Below are 20,796 nucleotides of genomic sequence, written 5' to 3'. Positions count from 1 at the left end.
CCCTGGTGGTTTTCAGTTCATTTTGCGACTGGATACTTTTACTCATTCATGCTACTTCATCACAGATGGAGTTTTATAAATGATTCCCTCATTGTTTAGAAAAATGAGATGTTTTAATACTCTGTGGTATACTAAAGGAAATATAAATTCTAATATTGCAATTCCACTTAAATGTTGACTTGATTTGTACCTATTTGTCAGAACAAGCTTCAGTATATTTGAAGGTTAAATGGCTCACTTATCTGAATTAGCAGTATGCTTGCTTTCATTTCATGCAGCCATTTAGATTAAGCAAACTAATAACTAACTAGTGACATATTAGTTTGAATGGCCAAATTAAAGACCAGAAGACTTTTTGGAGGAAAATGAATCTTTAGAGGATAAAAAATAGTCAGGTAATCTCTTTTTTCCTGTTTTATTTTAGCCTCACTAAACTGCAGGGTTACATTACGCCTGATAGTTACTTGTAATGTGCTGTATGTAGTTTTGGCGCCCCCTGTAGTCAAAAGGAAGAGTGTCAGTCTTCGAAACCGAAAGTAAGTTGAAGGGGAAGTCATGGGAGATACATTACGTGTGCTGAACTCGTTACTTTATATGTATATTATATTTATTCACAACTAAAGGCTACCGCTACAACTGACTTGAGACAAACGGCACAAAGGATGTTTTGGAGCCGCACTTGGTGTGATCTATCCAAAGTAAATGCTACCGTAAATTAAGCTAACTCGGGTGCGTTCACGGTCATGGACGACGACGCCGAAGTGCCAAGGTTCGTTCTCTTTACATTAACATTCTAAAGTAAAATATGTTTCTCTGTTCATATACGTTCAAGTGTCTTTATTTACTCTAACGATAGAGATACAGCAGTTCAAACACGACTCGGAGTTAAAAGTGTTTTGGAATAAGCTAATCTAATAAACTACCTCTGACGTCATTTCAAGCAGCAATATAATATAATTGTCGAACATGAAGCGTCTTCTGGTGGTTGACCGTGTTAATAATGAACGTAGTGAACTGTAATGAAGCTAATGTTTGTCAAACTCGATGAAGAACAACATTTAACTAAACTTCTTCAACCTGTGTCCCTTCAGGGTCTTAAATCATGGGGATGAAGGGGAGAGAAGGCCTGGAGGAGAGGAAAAGGAGGAGAGGAAAAGGACGAGGCCTCCCTCCAGCTACGGCTCCATGAAGAGCGACAGCGACGAGAGGGAGTATGAGGTGGAGGATGAGGACGATGAAGAGGACTGCGTGGATTGCACCTTCCCTGATACTTTCAAGTTTGAATCCCCTGCACCAGCAGCTGCAGGGTGAGCTCCTGTCTCCCAGCTGGAGCTTTAAAGTGACACAGTGATGTCATCAAAAACAACCTACGGTGGCCAGTGTAGGCCAAAAAGGTCGAACAGGACTGATGTTTTGATTTTCTGCTTCTGTCCAGGTTTCAGCCGCCTCGCTCCGCGTCTCCAGAGACCCTTTACACGATGACCACACAGCTGACCAAACCCCCAGGAGCCATGGTCATTCACACTAGGTGGAGAACCCGTGTACTCACACACACCACTTTCACATATGTCATTACTCTGTCTGCGCCATAGTAGGAATTGTGGTAGGAAACCACCTCCAACCTCCTTCAGGTCCTCAAACAGGCTGAAATGGGACGACATTCCTTGCGGTGGTTTCACTTTACTGTTCTCCTTCCTCTCAGGGCTGCTGATTTTCTAGAAGACGATGAAGAGAAGGAGGAGGAGGAGGAGGATGACATTTTATATGCTGACTCTCCAGAACCACCTGAGCCTGTTGAATCAGATGAGGTGATGCAGACGGAGGATAACAGCCAGCCAGGCAGGCTACACCCATTACAGGACCTGCCTCACATATTCAAGGTCTGTGCTTCTCTGATGTCGTTTGATCTGGGGCCTACTAGCCCTTTAAGTTTCTCCTTATGTGCCAAAGGCAACAGCGCACGGCGTGGGACAAGATTCTAATTAGTCTTTCTCTCCATCTCTAGAGTGTCCTAGCCACTTTGAGGAGGCTCACCAGGGAGGAGCTGTTTAAGTTTAAGCTCTGTTTCTCCCAGTGGCAGTCATTCGTAACCGTGCCAGAGCTGATGGAGGGGGACGTGCTCGACTTTGTTGACAAGATATTGGAGGTCCTTGGTGAGACGTTGTTGTCAGTCACACAGAATAGCAGGGGAGAGAGTTTTTGACTGTTGAGACAGAAAGAAGTGACTATTGGTTATTTAACAAGTCACATTGAGCTGAATGACAGGAGGTCTTCATAATCTGCAATGTCAAAGAGATGAGACTGGATTGAAAGGCTTGCTATTGATTGTTCTGTTTGTATGCTTTGTGTTCTGAAGGTCAGGATTGCTCCCTGTTGGACACGTTACGTACCCTGAAAAGTGTCAATAAAGTAGCTGAGGCAGAGGAACTACGAAAGACATGTGACAGAGGTTAGTAAACACTGTAGGTGATGTACGCAAATACCAGTATTATCTGTCTCTCTTATGCTCTTAATGTTAATAACACTATGTCTGCTTTCTTATGTTCCTCTCACCAGCATGGATCCGTTATCACCTGAAGACTTATTTAATCAGGAAGCATGAGGTCATTCATGAGGGGATTCCCCGACCTGGAAAGCGGAATCGCCTCGATACCATCTACGTTCAACCGCAGATCTCCGTCTGTGGGTTTGGAGGAGTCGACCCCTCCCACCAAATCCGACCGCAGCCCCCCTCGCCCCTCCAGATCCCCTGTGTTGACACCTCCGTCCGATTGAACGATCTGTTCCGTCTGCGCAAGGAGGACGGCCGACCGGTCAGGACAGCCGTGACCACCGGGATTCCCGGAATCGGCATGACTGTGTCTGTGGGGAAGTTCTGTCTGGACTGGGCAGAATTGCGCGCTAACAGGGTAGGAGATGATGAACATGAGCTGCGTACCTGTAGTTTGTGTCTCTAAAACCATTTGGGGAAATGTACCTCCGAACTAGACCATTGCCATATCTTAGCAGTGTTCTGGAGATTCTTTAGATTCTCTAAAATCACTCAAACCCAACAAATTGATGATTGAGCTGCTGTTTACAGTTGATATCACACTGCTGTCCCTTTTACTCAGAACCTGCAGTTTATCATCAAACTGCCATTCCACTCTTTCTGGCGTCTCCGAGACAGCCCTCCTCCGTCTAAGATGATGTCCATCATGGAAGTCATTGAATATCATCATCTTGAGTGTAAAGACATGAAGTGCCTGGAGGAGGCTGACTGTAAATTTCTCATCATCATGGATTCCTTTGATTGTTACCAGGCCACTCTGGACTGGGAGGTAAGTGTAACATGTTTACCAGCTTCTTGCTGCTACTTAGAGAACTCGGTACCAGACCAGCAGCTCCTCATCTTATTTGTTTGTTTGTTCTTTGTCTTTCTCTGCCTTCCAGAATTCTCCAGTGTTGACTGACAGTCACGCACCAGCACATCCTGACGTCTTGATTGTAAATCTGATCAGAGGCAATCTGCTCCCTGGTGCGTTTGTCTGGATTCTGGGGAGGCGAGCAGCCGTTTCACAAATACCAGCTGAGCTCATAGATGTGGTCACTGAAATACAGGGCTTCAGGTGTGTGTGCTGTGTGTATGTATTGCTTAATTATGAATGTGTCGGCATAAAGTGAGTCTAGAAATTTGACAATACCCAATTATAGGCTTTATATTGTGTCATATACTGTGTTTGTTAGAAATGGTTCAGCATTGACCTCAGTTTCCCTCCCTGCTCTTCTCCTTCCTCCAGCGACGAGATGAAAGACGACTACCTGACCAGGCGCTTCACCGATGGCGCCCTGGCAGCCAACATCGTGGCGCATTATCAGCGTCTACCAATGCTCCGAATGCTTTGTCGCCAGCCCTTCATCTGCTGGATGGTGGCCACATTGTTTGAGAACAGCTACCGTTACGTGGGCTACGGGGTGAAGCCCCCCAAGCTGACGCCATTCTACATCAACATCCTGGTCGTCCAGACAAACCGCAAACTGCAGTTCTACTATAATCAGACAGAGAACAACCTGGTATAGTTCATCAGTCTTTGTCATTTATCCTCCGAGTTTCTGTCAGAACTATCTGCCACATACTCGTTGTTGTGGTTTATATTATCGTAATTAAAAGTAAACAGTAATGACTAACTTTTCTTCAGCATCAGTCACAGCAGCGTCTTGATTCATTTTGTCCTCTCAGAAATGGTCCAGCAAGGACAAAGACATGCTGATGCAGATGGGAAAAATGGCTTTGATGATGCTGGAGAAGAATAGCAGTGTGTTCTTTGAGGAGGACCTAAAGGAGCAAGGTCTGAAGCTGACGGAGGTGACAGTGTTCTCGGGCCTCTGCACCGAGCTCCCCGCTGCCACATCAACTGCCAGGAGGACGTTCTGCTTCATACATCTCACCTATCAGGTAAAAGTGCTTTGCGTTGGATCAAACAGACACCAGACAGAACCTCACCTCAGTTTTTTCGTTTTACTATTGATTTTGTACATCACATACTTGAAAGATGCTGTTAGTCTGCTAGATCATGAAGATATTTAGCTGAGTCATCTAAAAATACAACAACACTTTATATCTTTCCTCAAGGAGTTCATGGCTGCGTTGTATGTCTTCGGGAAGTTCCACATGGAATCTCAGTCGAAGAACGTTCTGGATTCTATGTCAAAGACCAAAATCTTTGCCGTCAAGGGTCAAAGCAAGTTAGCAGCCGGACTCCTCCACTCTGCTTTGGACCGAACCCTCAGAGCCCCGCTGGGCCAGTACGACATGTTCCTGCGCTTCCTATGCGGGTTGCTCTGTCCAGGTTGCCACAAAACGATGCTGGAAGGAAATCTCTTCCCCCACAATTCCCCAGCAGTGGCTGGACTGGGAGAGGTGCAGCAGCTGCTGGAGAAAACAATAGCAAGCGCTCCACAAGAGCGCCTGGCAAACCTCATGGAGTGCCTCAGGGAACTGACCCAGGAGGATGCTTGAGGTGGTTTAAGACTCTTTAGAGCGTAAGATGGGAATGAACGTCATGTGATGTGGACAAGTTACCTAATGGAGATAATGGGCCACAGTGCTATGATGGTGGTAACTCTAAAGGCAACATGACTTTTACAAGCAAATGAATTAATGCAATTTTTAACCTGTTTTCATGATTAATTATGTGATAAATGATCTTTGCACATACCGTGCTAACACATGTATCTCTTCTTACATCAGGCTTTCTACCACAACAATAATAAACATGCATTCGTTTTGTGAATGCACCGACAACACTAGTAAAATCATCTTTGTGAGGCCGGTCAAGGTACACATTCACTTTATTAATCCAACAATAACAACAACATTGGAAAAACAAATTATTACTGAAGGGTAGCTATATAGAGACAAACACAAAAAGATGGCAGCGTTTTAAAGTTGAAGGTGCTTTTGTGGTGTTGACACTTTCATTGTGTTGTGGATTGTCCAACGCTGTGTGTGTGTTTACTTTTTTCAGTCACTAGCTACACATTTCACCCTCCTCCCTTTTCACCAGCCTCATAACATTACTTAGCCTCCTTAGTCCAACCATCCAACAAGCCTCTCTGTGTTCAGACAGCTGCACTTAACTTCCAAGTAAAAGTGCCCATGAACTGTGACTAAATGAGATCATATTCAACTCCTGCCACACTGTCAACGTGCTGATGGTATGCTTGCTGATGGAATATGTTTTGTTTTGGAAACATTCTGTGAATTAATCAATTCATCATCATAACAATAAAATTGGTACAATTCAAAACGTGTCTGTACATAAAAAAAGGATCATATTGTTACTATGACATGTAATGCAGAAGTACCAAAGGAAATCAAATAACTTTTGTGCCATCGAGTGGGAGGAGCTGCGAATCGGCCAATAGGAAGACCAGCCCGGCTCTCACCTGGGCCACTGCCCGAAGCCTCCTGAAGGTAGGATCATAAAACTTTTCCACTTTCTGGTACGTTTCATACACACTGTGATACACTGGGTAGCTGCTGTACCGCTCTGTTTTCTGCATGCGTGCACACAAACAAACACACTTTTTACTCTGTGCAACTGCAATGAACCCTCCATTGTGTCTTCAATAAACTGGATAAATCTAAAGTTGTCCTCACAACTCAATGACACTCTTGAGTGCTTTAATAACACTGAAATACACACTATTCTTTTAACAGATCAAACTAGTGAATAAGCACAGACTGGCTTACTGACCTTGCTCTTGGTGTATCGACTGCGACTTTTCTATGCTGAGGATACTTGTGTGTATGTCGGCAAATATGCAACTCGTAAAAAACTTGTCAACAACCTGGGAGCGTCTCTGTCATTTGTCCAGTCATTCTTATGCCACACAGAGAGAGAACCTCTTCTTCTTCTTCTGGACTGACTATCTACAGACTATCTTCATATCGCTCCTCTTCCGATCCCGCGCCGCGCCCCACTTTGGGAACCATTGGTTAAACGCACACACTTCCGGGAATTAAACCAAGCTCCGTCATGGGACTTCCGGTGCGTCCCTAAGTGAGCGGTGATTGGTCCGTTCGATCCGCAGCGTCGCATTTTGAATTTAGATGCGTAGCCTAGTCGCACAGTTTGGCTGCAGTGCTTTAGTGTCAAACGTTTCGTTCGTAGGAGCAGAAAAGCCAGAAAGAAGTGGAGATAACCGTCTTTAGGATTTGCTTAGCGAATTTAGCTTACCACATTTTAAATATATCCTCATTATTAACTAGCTTAAAAATAACTGTCTGCTAGTAAAGGTAGCATAGTTGTCAGTTAACATTTTGAAATACACATATTTCGAATGATAACGTCAATTGACTGTAAGCTGTGAAGATATCGCCCATTTGAGATATTTATTTAATTTATGGTGGTATATTGGGGCTAATTATGTCCAGTCCGGTTCTTTTTAGAGAGCCGTTTCTTTTGGCTCTGCTCACTAAAAAGAGCCGGCTCTTTCGGCCCCCAAAAGGTTTTTTGCTTAAATAAATTTATTCCCAAAACGTGTAAAATGAATTAAAAATGTAAAAACATATATCATATCAAATGTTTATTTATAGGGCTTTATTAATTTTCTCAACATGGAATGGCAATAAAGCTCTTCTGATTCTGAGTCTGTATGCTCTGTAGTTTGCGTGCCGTTAACTTGACCTAGCTAAAGTTTGGATCTCTTAGGTTGACTCGCTCTGGCACCAAACTTCAACCAGGATGGACATTAACCTCAGCGTAAAGGCTCTGCTGGCCTGGGTAAGTCAAACGGATTCATTGCCTCTCTGTAATAAGACAAATCTGCTTATTGGATAGTTACGAAACAAAGTATAGAGATTGTGTAACATGTATCAGTTACACATCGAGGTCAAGTGTTCTCTTTTACGTTTAGAACAGTTGCAGTTTAAAAGATGTAGACATTCAAATAATTATAGTTCAACTTGGACTATTTACCATTTGCTTCAGTGTTGGGGTTAAAAGGTGTCTGCTGCATTGTTTTTGACTGCATAATTCAGAATGTTTTTGCAGGTTAACAGCATGAAACTGTCTGACAGAGAGCTGAGTATTGGAGATCTGCAGGATGGGACAGTGTTGCTGAGAGTATTTCATGTACTGTGAGTATGAGCTGTGGGGGCGGATATGTTTTGGTCCTGTGTAAACACATGGAGCTAAGTTTGAAACCTGGCTCCACCTGATCCTGTAGAGATGCCACGCCCTAGCCTGAGCTGTGTTCTGTCTTCTAGGCAAAAAGAGAGCAATCCCTGCATGACTTACTCGGCTGATGAGCGGTTCAAGATCACTAACTTTATGGAAGGTGAGCTGTGTGAATCTGTCAGATCATGTTCACTTATGTAAGTAGATTTGGGTTAAGTCCTGTGGATGGGAAGGTAAAGGAGGAGTTGAACCAAGGAAACCACTAGCGGCAGCAATTGATGGATGCAAGGGCTTTTTTAAATCATATTTTAACAGACCAGGCTTGAGAGAGAGCTGGGCGGCAAGCTGGCAGTGCTTGCTCAGAAAGGTATGACATTAGGACCAGTGATTGCATAGTGTGTGTGTGTGTATGCTTAAAGAATTGAATTATTGTGGCTAAGAGGAATAACCCGTCCCCCCCACATCACCTCTCATTTTTCCTCTGTAGAATCCCACATTAACTCAGCTGCAGTACCGTCTGGATAAGCTGAAGGGGCAGCAGGGTGATCGCGAGCAGTGTGTCAGGGAACAAATAAATGAACTTGAGACAAAGAACAACACGTAAGTCCGTGGATGCAGAACTCCTTATTTAACTCCATTTAACCTCTAATATTGACAATAGTTTTTATTTCTGACGCATAAGGAAATGTGTTGTCTGACACATTCGGCAAGAGTGGAGAGCTTTGTCTATTTTAACTGTTTCTGTCTCCTTCAGCTGTCATACTGATCAACTTATTTACCGTACTACAGCTTAGGTTGGACAAGGCTAAGAAGTGTTTTGTTTGTTTGACTAATCTCACTAATCTTTCTGTTTCAGCTGGCCTTCGCTGACAGGAACCTGCGGGACCTGAACAAGATCCGCGCTACCAGCACACCTCGGGTCCATAGTTCAGAGCGTCTGCCGGCTTAACGCCAGGGTTCACAGGCAGAGTCGCTGGAGAGGCTGTACTCTACGCACATTAATAACAGGCACAGCAACAGGTATGACAGTTGTGTGCATTTATATAATGTCCTAATCTGTACTTAAATGTAAATGCAGATTGTATAGGTTTAACAAGGATGTATGTGAAGGTGGGGTTGAGATGGAGACCAAAAACTCTTCTGAGTCTAAATCAGCAGTAAATTAAAGCTTGGGTGGAAGCTGCACTTAATTTGTAATGATAAAACTGAATTTAGGGCTTGAACTACTTCACTTTATCTGATAATTTCCTTGTTGTTTTTCCACTCCTAGGATCAACACAGAGCACGGCTCAGAACTGGAATCAACCAGGAAAAACCCAACGTCATCGGTGAAGCGACGAAGGACCACGCAGGTTGTAAACATCACTGACATGGCGGAAACTCACATGCACACTTGTATACAGTATACACACAAAGGTGTTTTAAACTGTGTGAGCGCAAAAAATATGGTTGAACACACACACACACACACAGAGTTGAAGAATGAGTTGCAGCGTGTTTGTGTGCTTCACTCTTTCTTGGTGAATATTTACTGCATGTATAGAAAGTTCAGCTCTGTCACAATGATTCCCTTAATGGTCGAAAAAGAAATTAACAATGGAAGGTTTTTGAAATGTAAATTTTACCCGCTTCTCGTCCGTAGAAGACCCCGGGCAGCAAGGAAGAAGACAAGGACACTTTCTACAGTCTGGCCTCGGCTCGCTCCCAGCCCAACCTCTCCAGCGCTCACGCTTTGAGGTCCGTCACCACGGAGCTGTGCGAGACGCCTGCCCGGGGGCCCGGGGCTGCCGGCGAGCAGCTCCTCAACCTGCCAGGTTACAGGAGGAGCACCATCCATTCACAAGGTGCGTACAAACTCAGCTCACTCACAGCCGGCTGGGCGCAGGTTGGAGAAATGCTCAAAGAAACAATGATGGGAACCAATATGCAATGAAAAGCTGTGGTCAGTAAAGGGATGTAAAGTAGACTATAGTCATTTCTTACTGCATATGAACATTAAGCCTGTTTGTCATTTTTAGAGCCCTCTCTAGTGTTTGCTATAAATGTACAGGTGGGGTTTGCACAGTGGGGGTTTAAGGGCCTCAGATGTGACTATGTGGGGTCAAAATGTAACGTTTGTTGTTGTTGTGTATCCAGCTACTAGTAAGTTCTGTGTGGGTGCAGAAAATAAGCCCGAAGGTGCAGGGGATGACTGGAGGAGGATTGCTGAGCTCTAGTCCAGGAACAAGGCCTGCCTGCCCCATTTAAAAAGCTGCTACGCTCTGGAGTCTGGGGTTAGTAGAGAGAGAGAGAGACGCGCGCACACACACACACACACACACACACACACACACACACACACACACACACACACACACACACACACACACACACACACACACACACACACACACACACACAACACACACACAAACACACAGTAACACACACACACACACACAGTAACATCCAACATATTTATAACCTAATTATCAAGTCTAGTAGTTGGTTTAGTGAGATAAAACATTAAAAAAAAAAAAAAAAAAAATCTAGTTTTCATTCCAGTCGTATCTGTTTGAGTCAAACCACTCTCTGCCACCACTCTCTCTCACTCTCGGCACAGACTTTCATCAGCGCTGGGTTTGTTGTTACCGACGAAGAGGTCCGTATGGGCGACCCCTCAGATACGTTCCGTCGGGCGTCCATGATGCCCGGCCAGCTGCAGGAGTCTCTGGCCTCCCGCAGCCACTCCTTCATGCCCGGACCGACGGTCGTCAACAGCGCAGCCAGCAGTCTTCAGCACCGGTTATCATTGATGCCTGGCCAGCTGCCGTCAAGGATCATCGACTCCTCTCAGAGCCCCAAAGGCACAAAGCGGACTTCTTCTGCTCTGTCCATACAGCAAACGTCTCTGGAGGTTGGTTTACATAATGAGATTGTTTACATTTTTCTCAGTATTTGTTGTTTGTATCTTTGTCATCTTTTCCTTCTGGCAGTCCCTAATCTGCAATTTTATCTCGCAAACCTGATCCGCCAAAAAAAGGTCAAGCCCAGCTGCTTCCCTCGTCGTCTCACTCCTAAGAAAGGGAATATAATCCCTGGGCCTTTCAACAATTACGTTCAGCCAGCTATCAGTCCAGTGAGTCCACTCATGTCTTTGCTCCTTTATGTTGTTACTTTTCTTCACTGAATGTTGTGCTGGTGTAAACGTATTTCCTCGTACTTGTTGTCTTTTCAGGCTAAACAGTGAGAATCCATGATGTTCTCAATTGAAAACAACCCTAAAAAAAAAAATGCTGAGGAAAAGACTGAACAAGCGACCATGTTGATAATAAATGTAGCAGATTGTAATGAAGCAAATGTTAGTCAAACTCGATGAAGAATAAAATTTAACTTAACTTTCTTCAACCTGTGTCCCTCCAGGGTCTAATATCATGGGGATGACGGGCAGAGAAGGCCTGGAGGAGAGAAAGGGGGGTAGAGGAGGTGGAAGAGGCCTCCCTCCTGCTACGGCTCCATGAAGAGCGACAGCGACGAGAGGGAGGATGAGGTGGAGGACGATGTGAATTTGATTTAAATCCCCTGCACCGGCAGCTGCAGGGTGAGCTCATGTCTCCCAGCTGGAGCTTTAAACTGACACAGTGATGTCATCAAAAACAACCTATGGTGGCCAGTGTAGGCCAAAAAGGTCGAACAGGACTGATGTTTTGATTTTCTTTTCCTGTCCAGGTTTCAGCCGCCCCGCTCCGCGTCTCCAGAGACCCTTTACACGATGACCACACAGCTGACCAAACCCCCAGGAGCCATGGTCATTCACACTAGGTGGGGAACCTGTGTGCTCACACACACACACCTGCCTATTACTCTCACGTATGATGTCATTACTCTGTCACACCTCCTTCAGGTCCTCAAACAGGCTGAAATGGGACAACCTTCCTTGCGGTAGTTTCACTTTACTGTTCTCCTTCCTCTCAGGGCTGCTGATTTTCTAGACTATGAAGAGGAGGAGGAGGAGGAGGAGGAGGAGGAGGATGACATTTTATATGCCGACTCTCCAGAACCACCTTAGCCTGTTGGATCAGATGAGGTGATGCAGATGGAGGACAACAGCCAGCCAGGCAGGCAACACCCATTACAGGACCTGCCTCACATATTCAAGGTCGGTGCATCTCAGCTGTCGTTTGATCTGGGGTCTTTAGTTCGTCCTCACTGATGCTGCCGATGCCACTTTAATCCGCAATATCATGATTTCCATTTTAGTAAGCAGTGCAACTGGATCAACTATCCCTTTAAATTTCTCCTTATGTGCCAAACATTCAGCAGCTTCTAATGCTTTCTGAATGATATGTAATTAAGGGACGTATTTTAAAACCTTCAAAGACCATTACTGCTACAGCATCAGTGTAAGTTTGATTAAAGCTTACGGGATGAGGCCTCTTCTTCACGTGTGTGTGTGTCTGCAGCACACGGCGTGGGACAAGATTCTAATTAGTCTTTCTCTCCATCTCTAGAGTGTCCTAGCCACTTTGAGGAGGCTCACCAGGGAGGAGCTGTTTAAGTTTAAGCTCTGTTTCTCCCAGTGGCAGTCATTCGTAACCGTGCCAGAGCTGATGGAGGGGGACGTGCTCGACTTTGTTGACAAGATATTGGAGGTCCTTGGTGAGACGTTGTTGTCAGTCACACAGAATAGCAGGGGAGAGAGTTTTTGACTGTTGAGACAGAAAGAAGTGACTATTGGTTATTTAACAAGTCGCATTGAGCTGAATGACAGGAAGTCTTCATAATCTGCATTGTCAAAGAGATGAGACTGGATTGAAAGGCTTGCTATTTATTGTTTTGTTTGTATTCTTTGTGGTCTGAAGGTCAGGATTGCTCCCTGTTGGACACGTTACGTACCCTGAAAAGTGTCAATAAAGGCAGAGGACGGCCGACAGACAGCCCTCCTCCTTCCAAGATGATGTCCATCATGGAAGTCATTGAATATCATCATCTTGAGTGTAAAGACATGAAGTGCCTGGAGTGCCTTCTTGCTGCTACTTAGAGAACTCGGTACCAGACCAGCAGCTCCTCATCTTATTTTTTTGTTTGTTCTTTGTCTTTCTCTGCCTTCCAGAATTCTCCAGTGTTGACTGACAGTCACGCACCAGCACATCCTGACGTCTTGATTGTAAATCTGATCCGAGGCAATCTGCTCCCTGGTGCGTTTGTCTGGATTCTGGGGAGGCGAGCGGCTGTTTCACAAATACCAGCTGAGCTCATAGATGTGGTCACTGAAATACAGGGCTTCAGGTGTGCGTGCTGTGTGTTTGTATTGCTTAATTATGAATGTGTCGGCATAAAGTGAGTCTAGAAATTTGACAATATCTAATTATAGGCTTTATATTGTGTCATATACTGTGTTTACTGTCAGAACGTCGGTTATTTGTACTCGTTTGTTAGAAATGGTTCAGCATTGACCTCGTCTCCCTCTCTGCTCTTCTCCTTCCTCCAGCGACGAGATGAAAGACTACCTGACCAGGCGCTTCACCGATGGCGCCCTGGCCTTTGTCATTTATCCTCTAAGTTTCTGTCAGAACTATCTGCCACATACTCGTTGTTGTGGTCCAGCGAGGACAAACACATGCTGATGCAGATGGGGAAAATGGCTTTGATGGCTCACGGGCCGGACCGAACTTAGAGCGTAAGATGGGAATGAACGTCAAGTGATGTGGACAAGTTACCTAATGGAGATAATGTACCACGGTGCTATGATGGCGGTAACTCTAAACACAGTTCAACGTGACTTTTACAAGCAAATTAATAAATTGATGCATTTTTTTAACCAGTTTTTATGATTAATTATGTGATAAAATTTGTGAACGCACTGACAACACCAGTAAAATCATCTTTGTGAGGCTGGTCAAGGTATAGATTCACTTTATTAATCCAAGAATAACAACAACAACATTGAAAAAACATAAATTATTTCCTTAGGGTAGCTACGTAGAGACAAACACAAAAAGATGGCAGCGTTTTGAAGCTGAAGGTGCTTTTGTGGTGTTTGCACTCAGTTTCATTGTGTTGTGGATTGTCCATCGGTGTGCTTGTGTGTGCGCGCGTGTCTGGCGTACTTTTTTTCAGTCACTACATATGCAGTCATTGTCTCTTGCTCGATGTGTTCAGGTAGGCTTGTATGTATTCGTCACGCTGGAGGTGTGAGGGTCATGGCGGCGGCGTGGACGGTGAACGCTGCGATGCTGATTTGACGCTTTACTTCCTCCCACGCCTTTTCCGGGTCCAGTGAATTCTCGATGTCGAACAGCGAATCGTAGATCCCAGGGAAAGACTCGCCGGCGTATTTATTGTGGCTGCTGGGAGCAAAAACTACATGCCTGAGACAGAAGAACAAGAGAGGACGAGATGTTTACACACATGAAGAACTTCAAGCTGGACAGATGGCTCAAGTTTCATCCAATCAACTTAAGTTAAACATAGTGATTCAACTTAAAACATGGAACTTGTTTGATTTGTGAATTGTTGCCATACAGCAGAACTTCCATTAAATTTGCCTATTTAGTATAATTCTGTGCTGAAAGGTTCAGTTTGAGAACCGCTATTATGGACAATGGTGTCTGTCTGACTGACTGAGAGAGAGAGGAAGACTGACCTGTAGAAGGCTCTGCCAGGTAAGCCCAGAGGGTCTATGAAGGCTCTTTCCAGGTACATGAGCTGATCATTCATGACACGTACCTGTAGAGAGCTGATAAACACACACACACACACACACGCTCACGCTTTTTATTGTACCCCAACTTAACACTGTAAATTCTGCACCATGTAAAACCCACACACTCACTCTGCTCTGTTGAGCGTCTGTAGGCGCAGATGAAAGTCTCTGGCTGCGACAGTAAAGTTTTCTGCTGCGGAAAACAGCGACTCTGGAAATTTAGGAACAAGTTTAGGACAGAACCACCACTTCACCTGGCTTATGTTGTGTTTGTCAGCTGGTCCAGATAAACATTTGCTCCACATACTACACACCTTACATAGAGAGCAGTGATCACAGGCTGAAACACAGAATGTTGTGAATGAACAGTGAACTCACCAAATGACACTCCGTAGGTCTTCATCTCCTCAGGGTGCCTCTGTGCCAGCTGGGCGATGTTCTGGGCGTACTTACTCAGCGAGGCCGCGTATTCATTAGCGTCGAGGGGGAGGAGCTGCGAATCGGCCAATAGGAAGACCAGCCCGGCTCTCACCTGGGCCACTGCCCGAAGCCTCCGGAAGGTGGGATCATAAAACTTCTCCACTATCTCGTACGTCTCATACACACTGTGATACACTGGGTAGCTGCTGTACCGCTCTGTTTTCTGCATGTGTGAAAACAAACAAACTTTTTACTCTGTGCAACTGCATTGAACCCTCCATTGTGTCTTCAATCAGCTGGATTACATCTAAACTTTGTCTTCACAACACAATGAAACTCTGAATGCTTTAATATCACTGGAATACACACTATTCCTTTAACAAATCAAACTAATGAATAATCACAGGCTGGCTTACTGACCTTGTTCTTGGTGTATCTGGCCCGGCCTGCAGCGATGCCCAAACGGATGAAAAAGGCCTCAAAATCACTACCTGAGCCCAGCTTACTGATCCTACAGCACAGGGAGGTGAGGGACAGATCAAGTCATTGTTTCACTCTTTAATAGACATTTAATAGACTATTGTGCTATTTTGGAAAAAGATCCTAATCCGATTTTACAGTATTATTTGCACCTGAGTGTCTCCTAACATCTGCTGTGCTAAAGGCCTCAGTATGCTGCTTCTTTCTTTCGATCATAGTCACAACGTCTGTTACCCACCTGGGAGCGTCTCTGTCATTTGTCCAGTTGTCTTTCTTATGCCAACTCTCATACAGAGAGAGACCCTCTTCTCCTTCTTCTGGACTGACTATCTACACACACACACACACACACACACACACACACACACACACACACACACACACACACACACACACACACACACACATACATACACACACACACACACACACACACATTTAGACAAAAACAGAGCTATTTCAAGTGTACCATCACTCTGTGCGTGTCTTAATCTGCTCACCTGTTTGGTTAGGTCGTACACCAGAGTGTGTAGAGATGGAGTGCAGTCCACCCTCAGAGTGTACATGCCTTAAACACACACACATGTTGCATCATAACCAATTTGGACTCGCCATTCACGATAGATGGAGAATACATATGTGCGCCCGTACTCACCCTCTATAGAGGAGTCTGCATTGATGTAGGCCACCGCTCGCTCCTGCAGCAGCTTTGCATTGTCCTGTGGAGAGAAGTGAACCAATCAAGCATCTGACAGTAAATGATGGTGTGTGAGTTTGATTTTGGTCCCTACTCTTTGATTTAAATACACTGATCTACTCCTACCCCTCCCCCTCTGTGGGTGTGTTTGTGTGTGGTACCTCGACCCATTCTGTAGATCCAAGCAGCCCAAACTCCTCTGCATCCCAGCTGGCAAATATTATTGTCCTCCTTGGTCTCCAGCCTATGCACAGACACACATACTGTACATAACTCACTCACTCACTCACTCACTCACTCACTCACTCACTCACTCACTCACTCACTCATTCATACCTTTGCTCAGCAGTTTGCCTGCACTCCTGACACTTTCATGGACCACAGCAGCACCAGACATCGGATCGATTCCACCAAATACCCAGGCGTCCCGGTGCCCTCCCAGGATCACATACCGGTCTGTGTACGCACACAGGCACACACGCACGCACACACGCACACACACACACACACGCGGGGAGGGGTAAGATTGGTGTCTTCTATCATATCAGATAGCTCGCCGTGATCGTATAGTGGTTAGTACTCTGCGTTGTGGCCGCAGCAACCCCGGTTCGAATCCGGGTCACGGCACAAATTTTGGGGGCGGCAGTAGCTCAGTCCATAGGGATTCAGCTTGGGAACCAGAGGGTCGCCGGTTCGAGGTCGAGCCCCCTCTGTAATGCATGTGTTTGTGTGTGTGATATGTAAGAGGGGGTGCAAGACAAATTTCAATTGCGTGTGATTTCATCGTGAATTGCATGTCATATGACAATAAAGGTATATTCTCAATCCGTACTCTAGCCTCTTCTACTGTTTAAGATAGATAGATAGATAGTTTGATTGTACCTGGTTCCAGGGCTCCTCTGATCTTGCCGATGACATTGTAGATCCTGGTGACCTGGTTGTTAGTGTAGATATTTATACGCACCTTCCTGGGAGAGAGATTTTCAGCAGTGAGCCATTCATTCACTTATTCACAACAGCCCTCAAATGATGACATCGTCGCTGCATGTGCATGAGTATATAAGGCGCATTGGTATTCCTCATCTTTTGTATTGGCAGAGACAAGGCTAGACATACAAAGAGACACAGACAGACAGTGGGGGAGGACCAGGGAGCAAGGAGACAGACTGAGACTGACAGAGAGAGACTCAGCTGTCTGCACAAATAGCCGCAAACAAGTTCCCACAGACAACAGAACTCCTGTGGGAAAATAAGTTCAAATTTAATTCTGCTCAAGTCAGTAGTTAGTATGGAGAATGTAAAGAACACACTGGCTGATCCTGTTCTCTGTTCTGTTGTGTTGCTGCTCTAGATACCCGATGCCAGTCTCTATTGTTTAAAGCCACAAAAGACCTCTTTACTTATTTGTGAGTGTTTGCCTCATTTGTACGTTTTTGGCTACGAGCCACCGGGTGATTAAAGCTCCTGGGGGAAAAACTCAAAAACAAAGAATCAAGACAGCGACACGGTAAAGGAGCGAGAGGAACAAAACGTACTGAGTCTGGAAGCCATCGATGAAGCCTGGACCGATCCTGTAGGAGACATTCAGAGCTCCTTTCCAGTTGTTTGGGGGAATAGGTCCTCCCATATTCCTGTTGAAAGGGAAGTGATTGACATAGTAAGAGGAGCGGAGAGGAGAGGGGAGGGGAGGGGAGGGGAGGAGAAGAGAGGAGAAGAGAGGAGAAGAGAGGAGAGGAGAGGAGAGGAGAAGAGAGGAGAGGAGCTTTGTACTTTAGTAGATGAATTGCATCATGGTATCCAATGGGATGCACTGGAATTTTGGGAAGCCCCACTCCATCCTCCAGACTCCTTCTGTAGGTGTATTCTGGAAGAGAGTATAAAGGACCATGTTAGATGAACACACAATCAAGCACACACACACATACACACACACACACACACACACCTTTTGCAGGGTATCCAGGTGTAAGTGGGTCTCCGGCTCCGTTCAGGTTAAGAACGTTTCCTCTCTGAACTCCTCCCCCGGGAAGACTCCAGCCATCAGGGTAGGGCTGTACACACACACGCACACACGCACAGGTGTATCACAGAGAAATATCCATACATTTACCCCCAAAATGATGAACTAATGATGTGAAACACTGCACCTGAACTCCAGCAGCCGAATAATCTGCTGGGTCTGAGAACATGATGATGCCCTTTGCTCCTGCTAACATGGCGTTCTTCACCTGACAGAGACAGAGAGGGGGAGGGGGAGAGTTTGTTTCTCTTACTGTGGACTGCAGGTGATGGTTTCACTGTGTGCATGTGTGTGCTCCCCTGGTTTACCTTATTGCCTCTAAATATCCTCCCATATCTGGCGATGACAATCTTCCCAGTCACATTGACGTCCATCTGCCTCTCCAGCTGCATGAAGTCTTCTGTACGCCCGTAGTTCACATACACCAAATCCCCCTGACAGCCAAAGAGGAGGCAGCTTTGTGTTTATGTTCTTGTGGACGGGGGTCATTTTTTACTTCTGCTGCGATATGTGTGTGTGTGTATGTTGTGCACACCTCAGGTTGTCCTTTGGGAGAAAAGGCGTTGTATGGAGGCACAATGTCAGATATGTCCTCATAACCCTCAGGAACCGGCTCAGCCAAGGCAGTGTGAAAAACCTGAGAGAGAGAGAGAGCATGAGCATATAATCCTCTTCTACTGGCGTGTGTTTGTGGAGGACTTTGAGTTCATGTCAGTCTCTCAGAGCGTGTGTGAGGTCAGAGTGACACCATAGACCTCAGCCACAGACGAGATCTGTTTGGTGTCCAGAGATTGTTCCAAATAGCAAGTACAGTCTACACACGCGCACACACACACACACACACACACACACACACACACACACACACACACACACACACACACACACACACACACACACACACACACACACACACACACACACACACACACACACACACACACACACACACACACACACACACACACACACACACACACACACACGCGTATCTCCACAAAGCTGTAAAAGGACCTTGGACCTTCATCTTCTGTTAGAAGTAGGAGACAAACACAGACACTTCTTTTTAGTCGGCCATGGAAAAACAGTCTGAAAGTATGCACGTCAGTAAAAAGAATGATTTTTTGATTTTCAGCTTAATGTTTTGGCTGTGGGCTGTGTAGTTGTTTGTATTGGACTGTTCGATCCATTCTTAAAGGGTCTCTTGAGTTTCGTGTGCACATGTACCTCATTGCCCAACTGATCCAGTATGGAGATGCTATTTGGCTGCGATTTGTTTGGATAGGACAGCAGGACGTCATAGGGAACCATTTCCACAGAGTCCAGTCCAAACCGCAGCCACTCCTCCTTCATCTCCTCTGCATACACCAGGTTCTGCTCTGTCCCAGCCAGGTGCGGCAATCGGGTGAATTTCCTGTGAAAAGGACATTTTGATCGTCCGGGAAAGAGCTGAAAACACGTGACACCATCTGCTGCTTTCTTACCTGAGATGCTTTCTGATCTGGTCTGGTTGTATTTCATTGAGAAGCTCCTTCAGATACAGGCTGGAGGCATGGTGGGTGTCCGTGGTCGGATGTGTGGGCTTGGCGAACCAGCCTGTACGACACGCAGCACATCACACTTCAGAGCCATGACACTTCTCTCATGTGGAGCTCTATTTGCACGTGCTAACTTTGCTGTGAGCAGACAAATGTGAAATCTGCCAGAGTGGTGATAACCTCTAAGATCACACACAGACCACAGCCCAACACACCCTCAAATAGCAGAACCACTTTAAACAATTAGTTCCTCTTATGTTTGGTTAGGTAATCCTAACACTGATGTATGATGAAGCATATAGAACACACTACTTAAGTACTTGCAAGTTTATTATTACAGGTTTGAGTCCAATACAAGTTATAATGCCTCACCTATGATGAAGCCCACGAAGAAAAAAGCTGTTATGATCACAATCCACCAGATCCACCGCAGTAACTGGTTCTCTTTTCGCATTTTAAATCCGGTCTCCGGTGAGTATGTTTGCCCCCTACACACACACCGGCGCACGACACGACTGTCAATGCAGCGCACAGTGAAGGAGAGAGGGGGCAGAGCCTGAGCGAGAGAGAGAGAGAGAGAGAGAGAGAGGGAGGGAGAGGGAGAGGGAGGGGGGTAGGGGAAGACAAAGTGCAGACTCAGTGTTACTCAAAGTCTAGATGGCATCAGGGAATTAGAATGTGACGTGAAGGCTGAAAAGCTGATGTTCTCCTGAAGGCTGTGTTAATGTGCATTAGGAGCGTTACAGTTGCATGCTTGGACACAAACATGTCATCTTTTAAAACTGGGTGTGCTCGCAGGCTTTTCAGATTCCATCAGTAGGAGGCGCTACAAACACAGGATAAGAATCAATCAAGACCACATTTTTTTTTATATACACAGTCTGCACTTCTCCCTATTTATAAACTAGTGTTGACAGTTGACCCCTGTGAACAGCTGTGTTGGATGGATGACGGCTCTTTCATGCGGTGGGCTGGAGCGTGAAGCGGGCGGGGGGCTCCCAGCCCTGTGGAATGCAGGGCAGGATGGAGCCACCAGTCTGGTTCATCCTCTACAATACACATACTCCAGGAAAGAGCTTCATGATGATTTTATGAATTGCTAAAACACTAAACCCCAACCTCAGATACCAATGCTAAGTGGCCTAAACCCATTTGTCAAATTAATCACTATTTTGGCAAAACTTTAAACAAGTTCAGGTAGTTAGACATCATTTGGAAATCGCATCCACTCCATTTGCAAAACTCTTAACACATTCTTTAACACGTTTTGCACTTTCTTGTGCCTCGTTCAC

General features: G+C 45.4%; 2 protein-coding genes, 2 long non-coding RNA genes and 1 other non-coding gene across 5 annotated transcripts; 4 read left to right on the top strand and 1 right to left on the bottom strand.

Moving 5' to 3' along the window:
- The first annotated feature begins 514 nt into the window (after positions 1–514).
- On the top strand, positions 515–5,782 carry nlrc3l (NLR family, CARD domain containing 3-like). The gene is made up of 12 exons (XM_076146079.1): positions 515–769; positions 1,092–1,307; positions 1,436–1,528; positions 1,703–1,880; positions 2,006–2,153; positions 2,357–2,449; positions 2,557–2,909; positions 3,114–3,320; positions 3,433–3,608; positions 3,780–4,053; positions 4,220–4,435; positions 4,613–5,782. Exons 1-12 carry the CDS (start codon positions 744–746, stop codon positions 4,997–4,999), a joined length of 2,367 nt encoding a protein of 788 aa, XP_076002194.1. The 5' UTR covers positions 515–743; the 3' UTR covers positions 5,000–5,782.
- On the bottom strand, positions 5,496–20,047 carry naalad2 (N-acetylated alpha-linked acidic dipeptidase 2). Its single transcript, XM_076146080.1, has 21 exons — positions 19,877–20,047; positions 19,451–19,562; positions 19,194–19,380; positions 18,502–18,603; positions 18,275–18,400; positions 18,094–18,174; positions 17,892–17,997; positions 17,717–17,810; positions 17,482–17,577; positions 16,829–16,914; positions 16,283–16,402; positions 16,108–16,190; positions 15,905–15,968; positions 15,750–15,817; positions 15,488–15,579; positions 15,190–15,280; positions 14,728–14,992; positions 14,479–14,560; positions 14,290–14,382; positions 13,771–14,014; positions 5,496–5,514 (listed from the first exon to the last, which is right to left on the bottom strand). Exons 1-20 carry the CDS (start codon positions 19,956–19,958, stop codon positions 13,825–13,827), a joined length of 2,220 nt encoding a protein of 739 aa, XP_076002195.1. The 5' UTR covers positions 19,959–20,047; the 3' UTR covers positions 5,496–5,514; positions 13,771–13,824.
- LOC142995150 (uncharacterized) lies at positions 7,195–7,824 on the top strand. Its single transcript, XR_012961504.1, has 3 exons — positions 7,195–7,268; positions 7,539–7,624; positions 7,754–7,824. It is a non-coding gene; the product is annotated as an uncharacterized LOC142995150 (long non-coding RNA).
- LOC142995149 (uncharacterized) lies at positions 11,043–13,464 on the top strand. The gene is made up of 6 exons (XR_012961503.1): positions 11,043–11,244; positions 11,373–11,465; positions 11,619–11,802; positions 12,155–12,302; positions 12,506–12,932; positions 13,135–13,464. It is a non-coding gene; the product is annotated as an uncharacterized LOC142995149 (long non-coding RNA).
- On the top strand, positions 16,502–16,573 carry trnah-gug (transfer RNA histidin (anticodon GUG)). The gene has a single exon. It is a non-coding gene; the product is annotated as a tRNA-His (tRNA).
- Positions 20,048–20,796: the final 749 nt, after the last annotated feature.

This window comes from Genypterus blacodes, unplaced genomic scaffold (assembly GCF_046128005.1).
Source record: "Genypterus blacodes isolate CSIRO-AG114 ecotype Tasmania unplaced genomic scaffold, CSIRO-AGI_Gbla_v1 ptg000032l_1, whole genome shotgun sequence".
In the NCBI taxonomy this organism is placed as follows: domain Eukaryota; kingdom Metazoa; phylum Chordata; class Actinopteri; order Ophidiiformes; family Ophidiidae; genus Genypterus; species Genypterus blacodes.
The sequence above is the reverse complement of the archived record's forward strand: the minus strand, read 5'-3'. Positions and strand labels throughout refer to the sequence as shown.

Bases quoted from the DNA above. Each gene is read 5' to 3' on its own strand.
- naalad2 (XM_076146080.1), bottom strand. From the start codon at position 19,958: ATGCGAAAAGAGAACCAGTTACTGCGGTGGATCTGGTGGATTGTGATC. The intron at 18,604-19,193 runs GTACATGTGCAC...TCTCTCTCTCAG, and splicing joins TGGATCAGTTGGGCAATGAG to GTTTTTCACACTGCCTTGGC. The intron at 15,969-16,107 runs GTACCACACACA...TTCTCTCCACAG, and splicing joins GATCTACAGAATGGGTCGAG to GACAATGCAAAGCTGCTGCA.
- nlrc3l (XM_076146079.1), top strand. From the start codon at position 744: ATGGACGACGACGCCGAAGTGCCAAG. The intron at 1,308-1,435 runs GTGAGCTCCTGT...GCTTCTGTCCAG, and splicing joins CCTGCACCAGCAGCTGCAGG to GTTTCAGCCGCCTCGCTCCG. The intron at 4,436-4,612 runs GTAAAAGTGCTT...TCTTTCCTCAAG, and splicing joins TCATACATCTCACCTATCAG to GAGTTCATGGCTGCGTTGTA.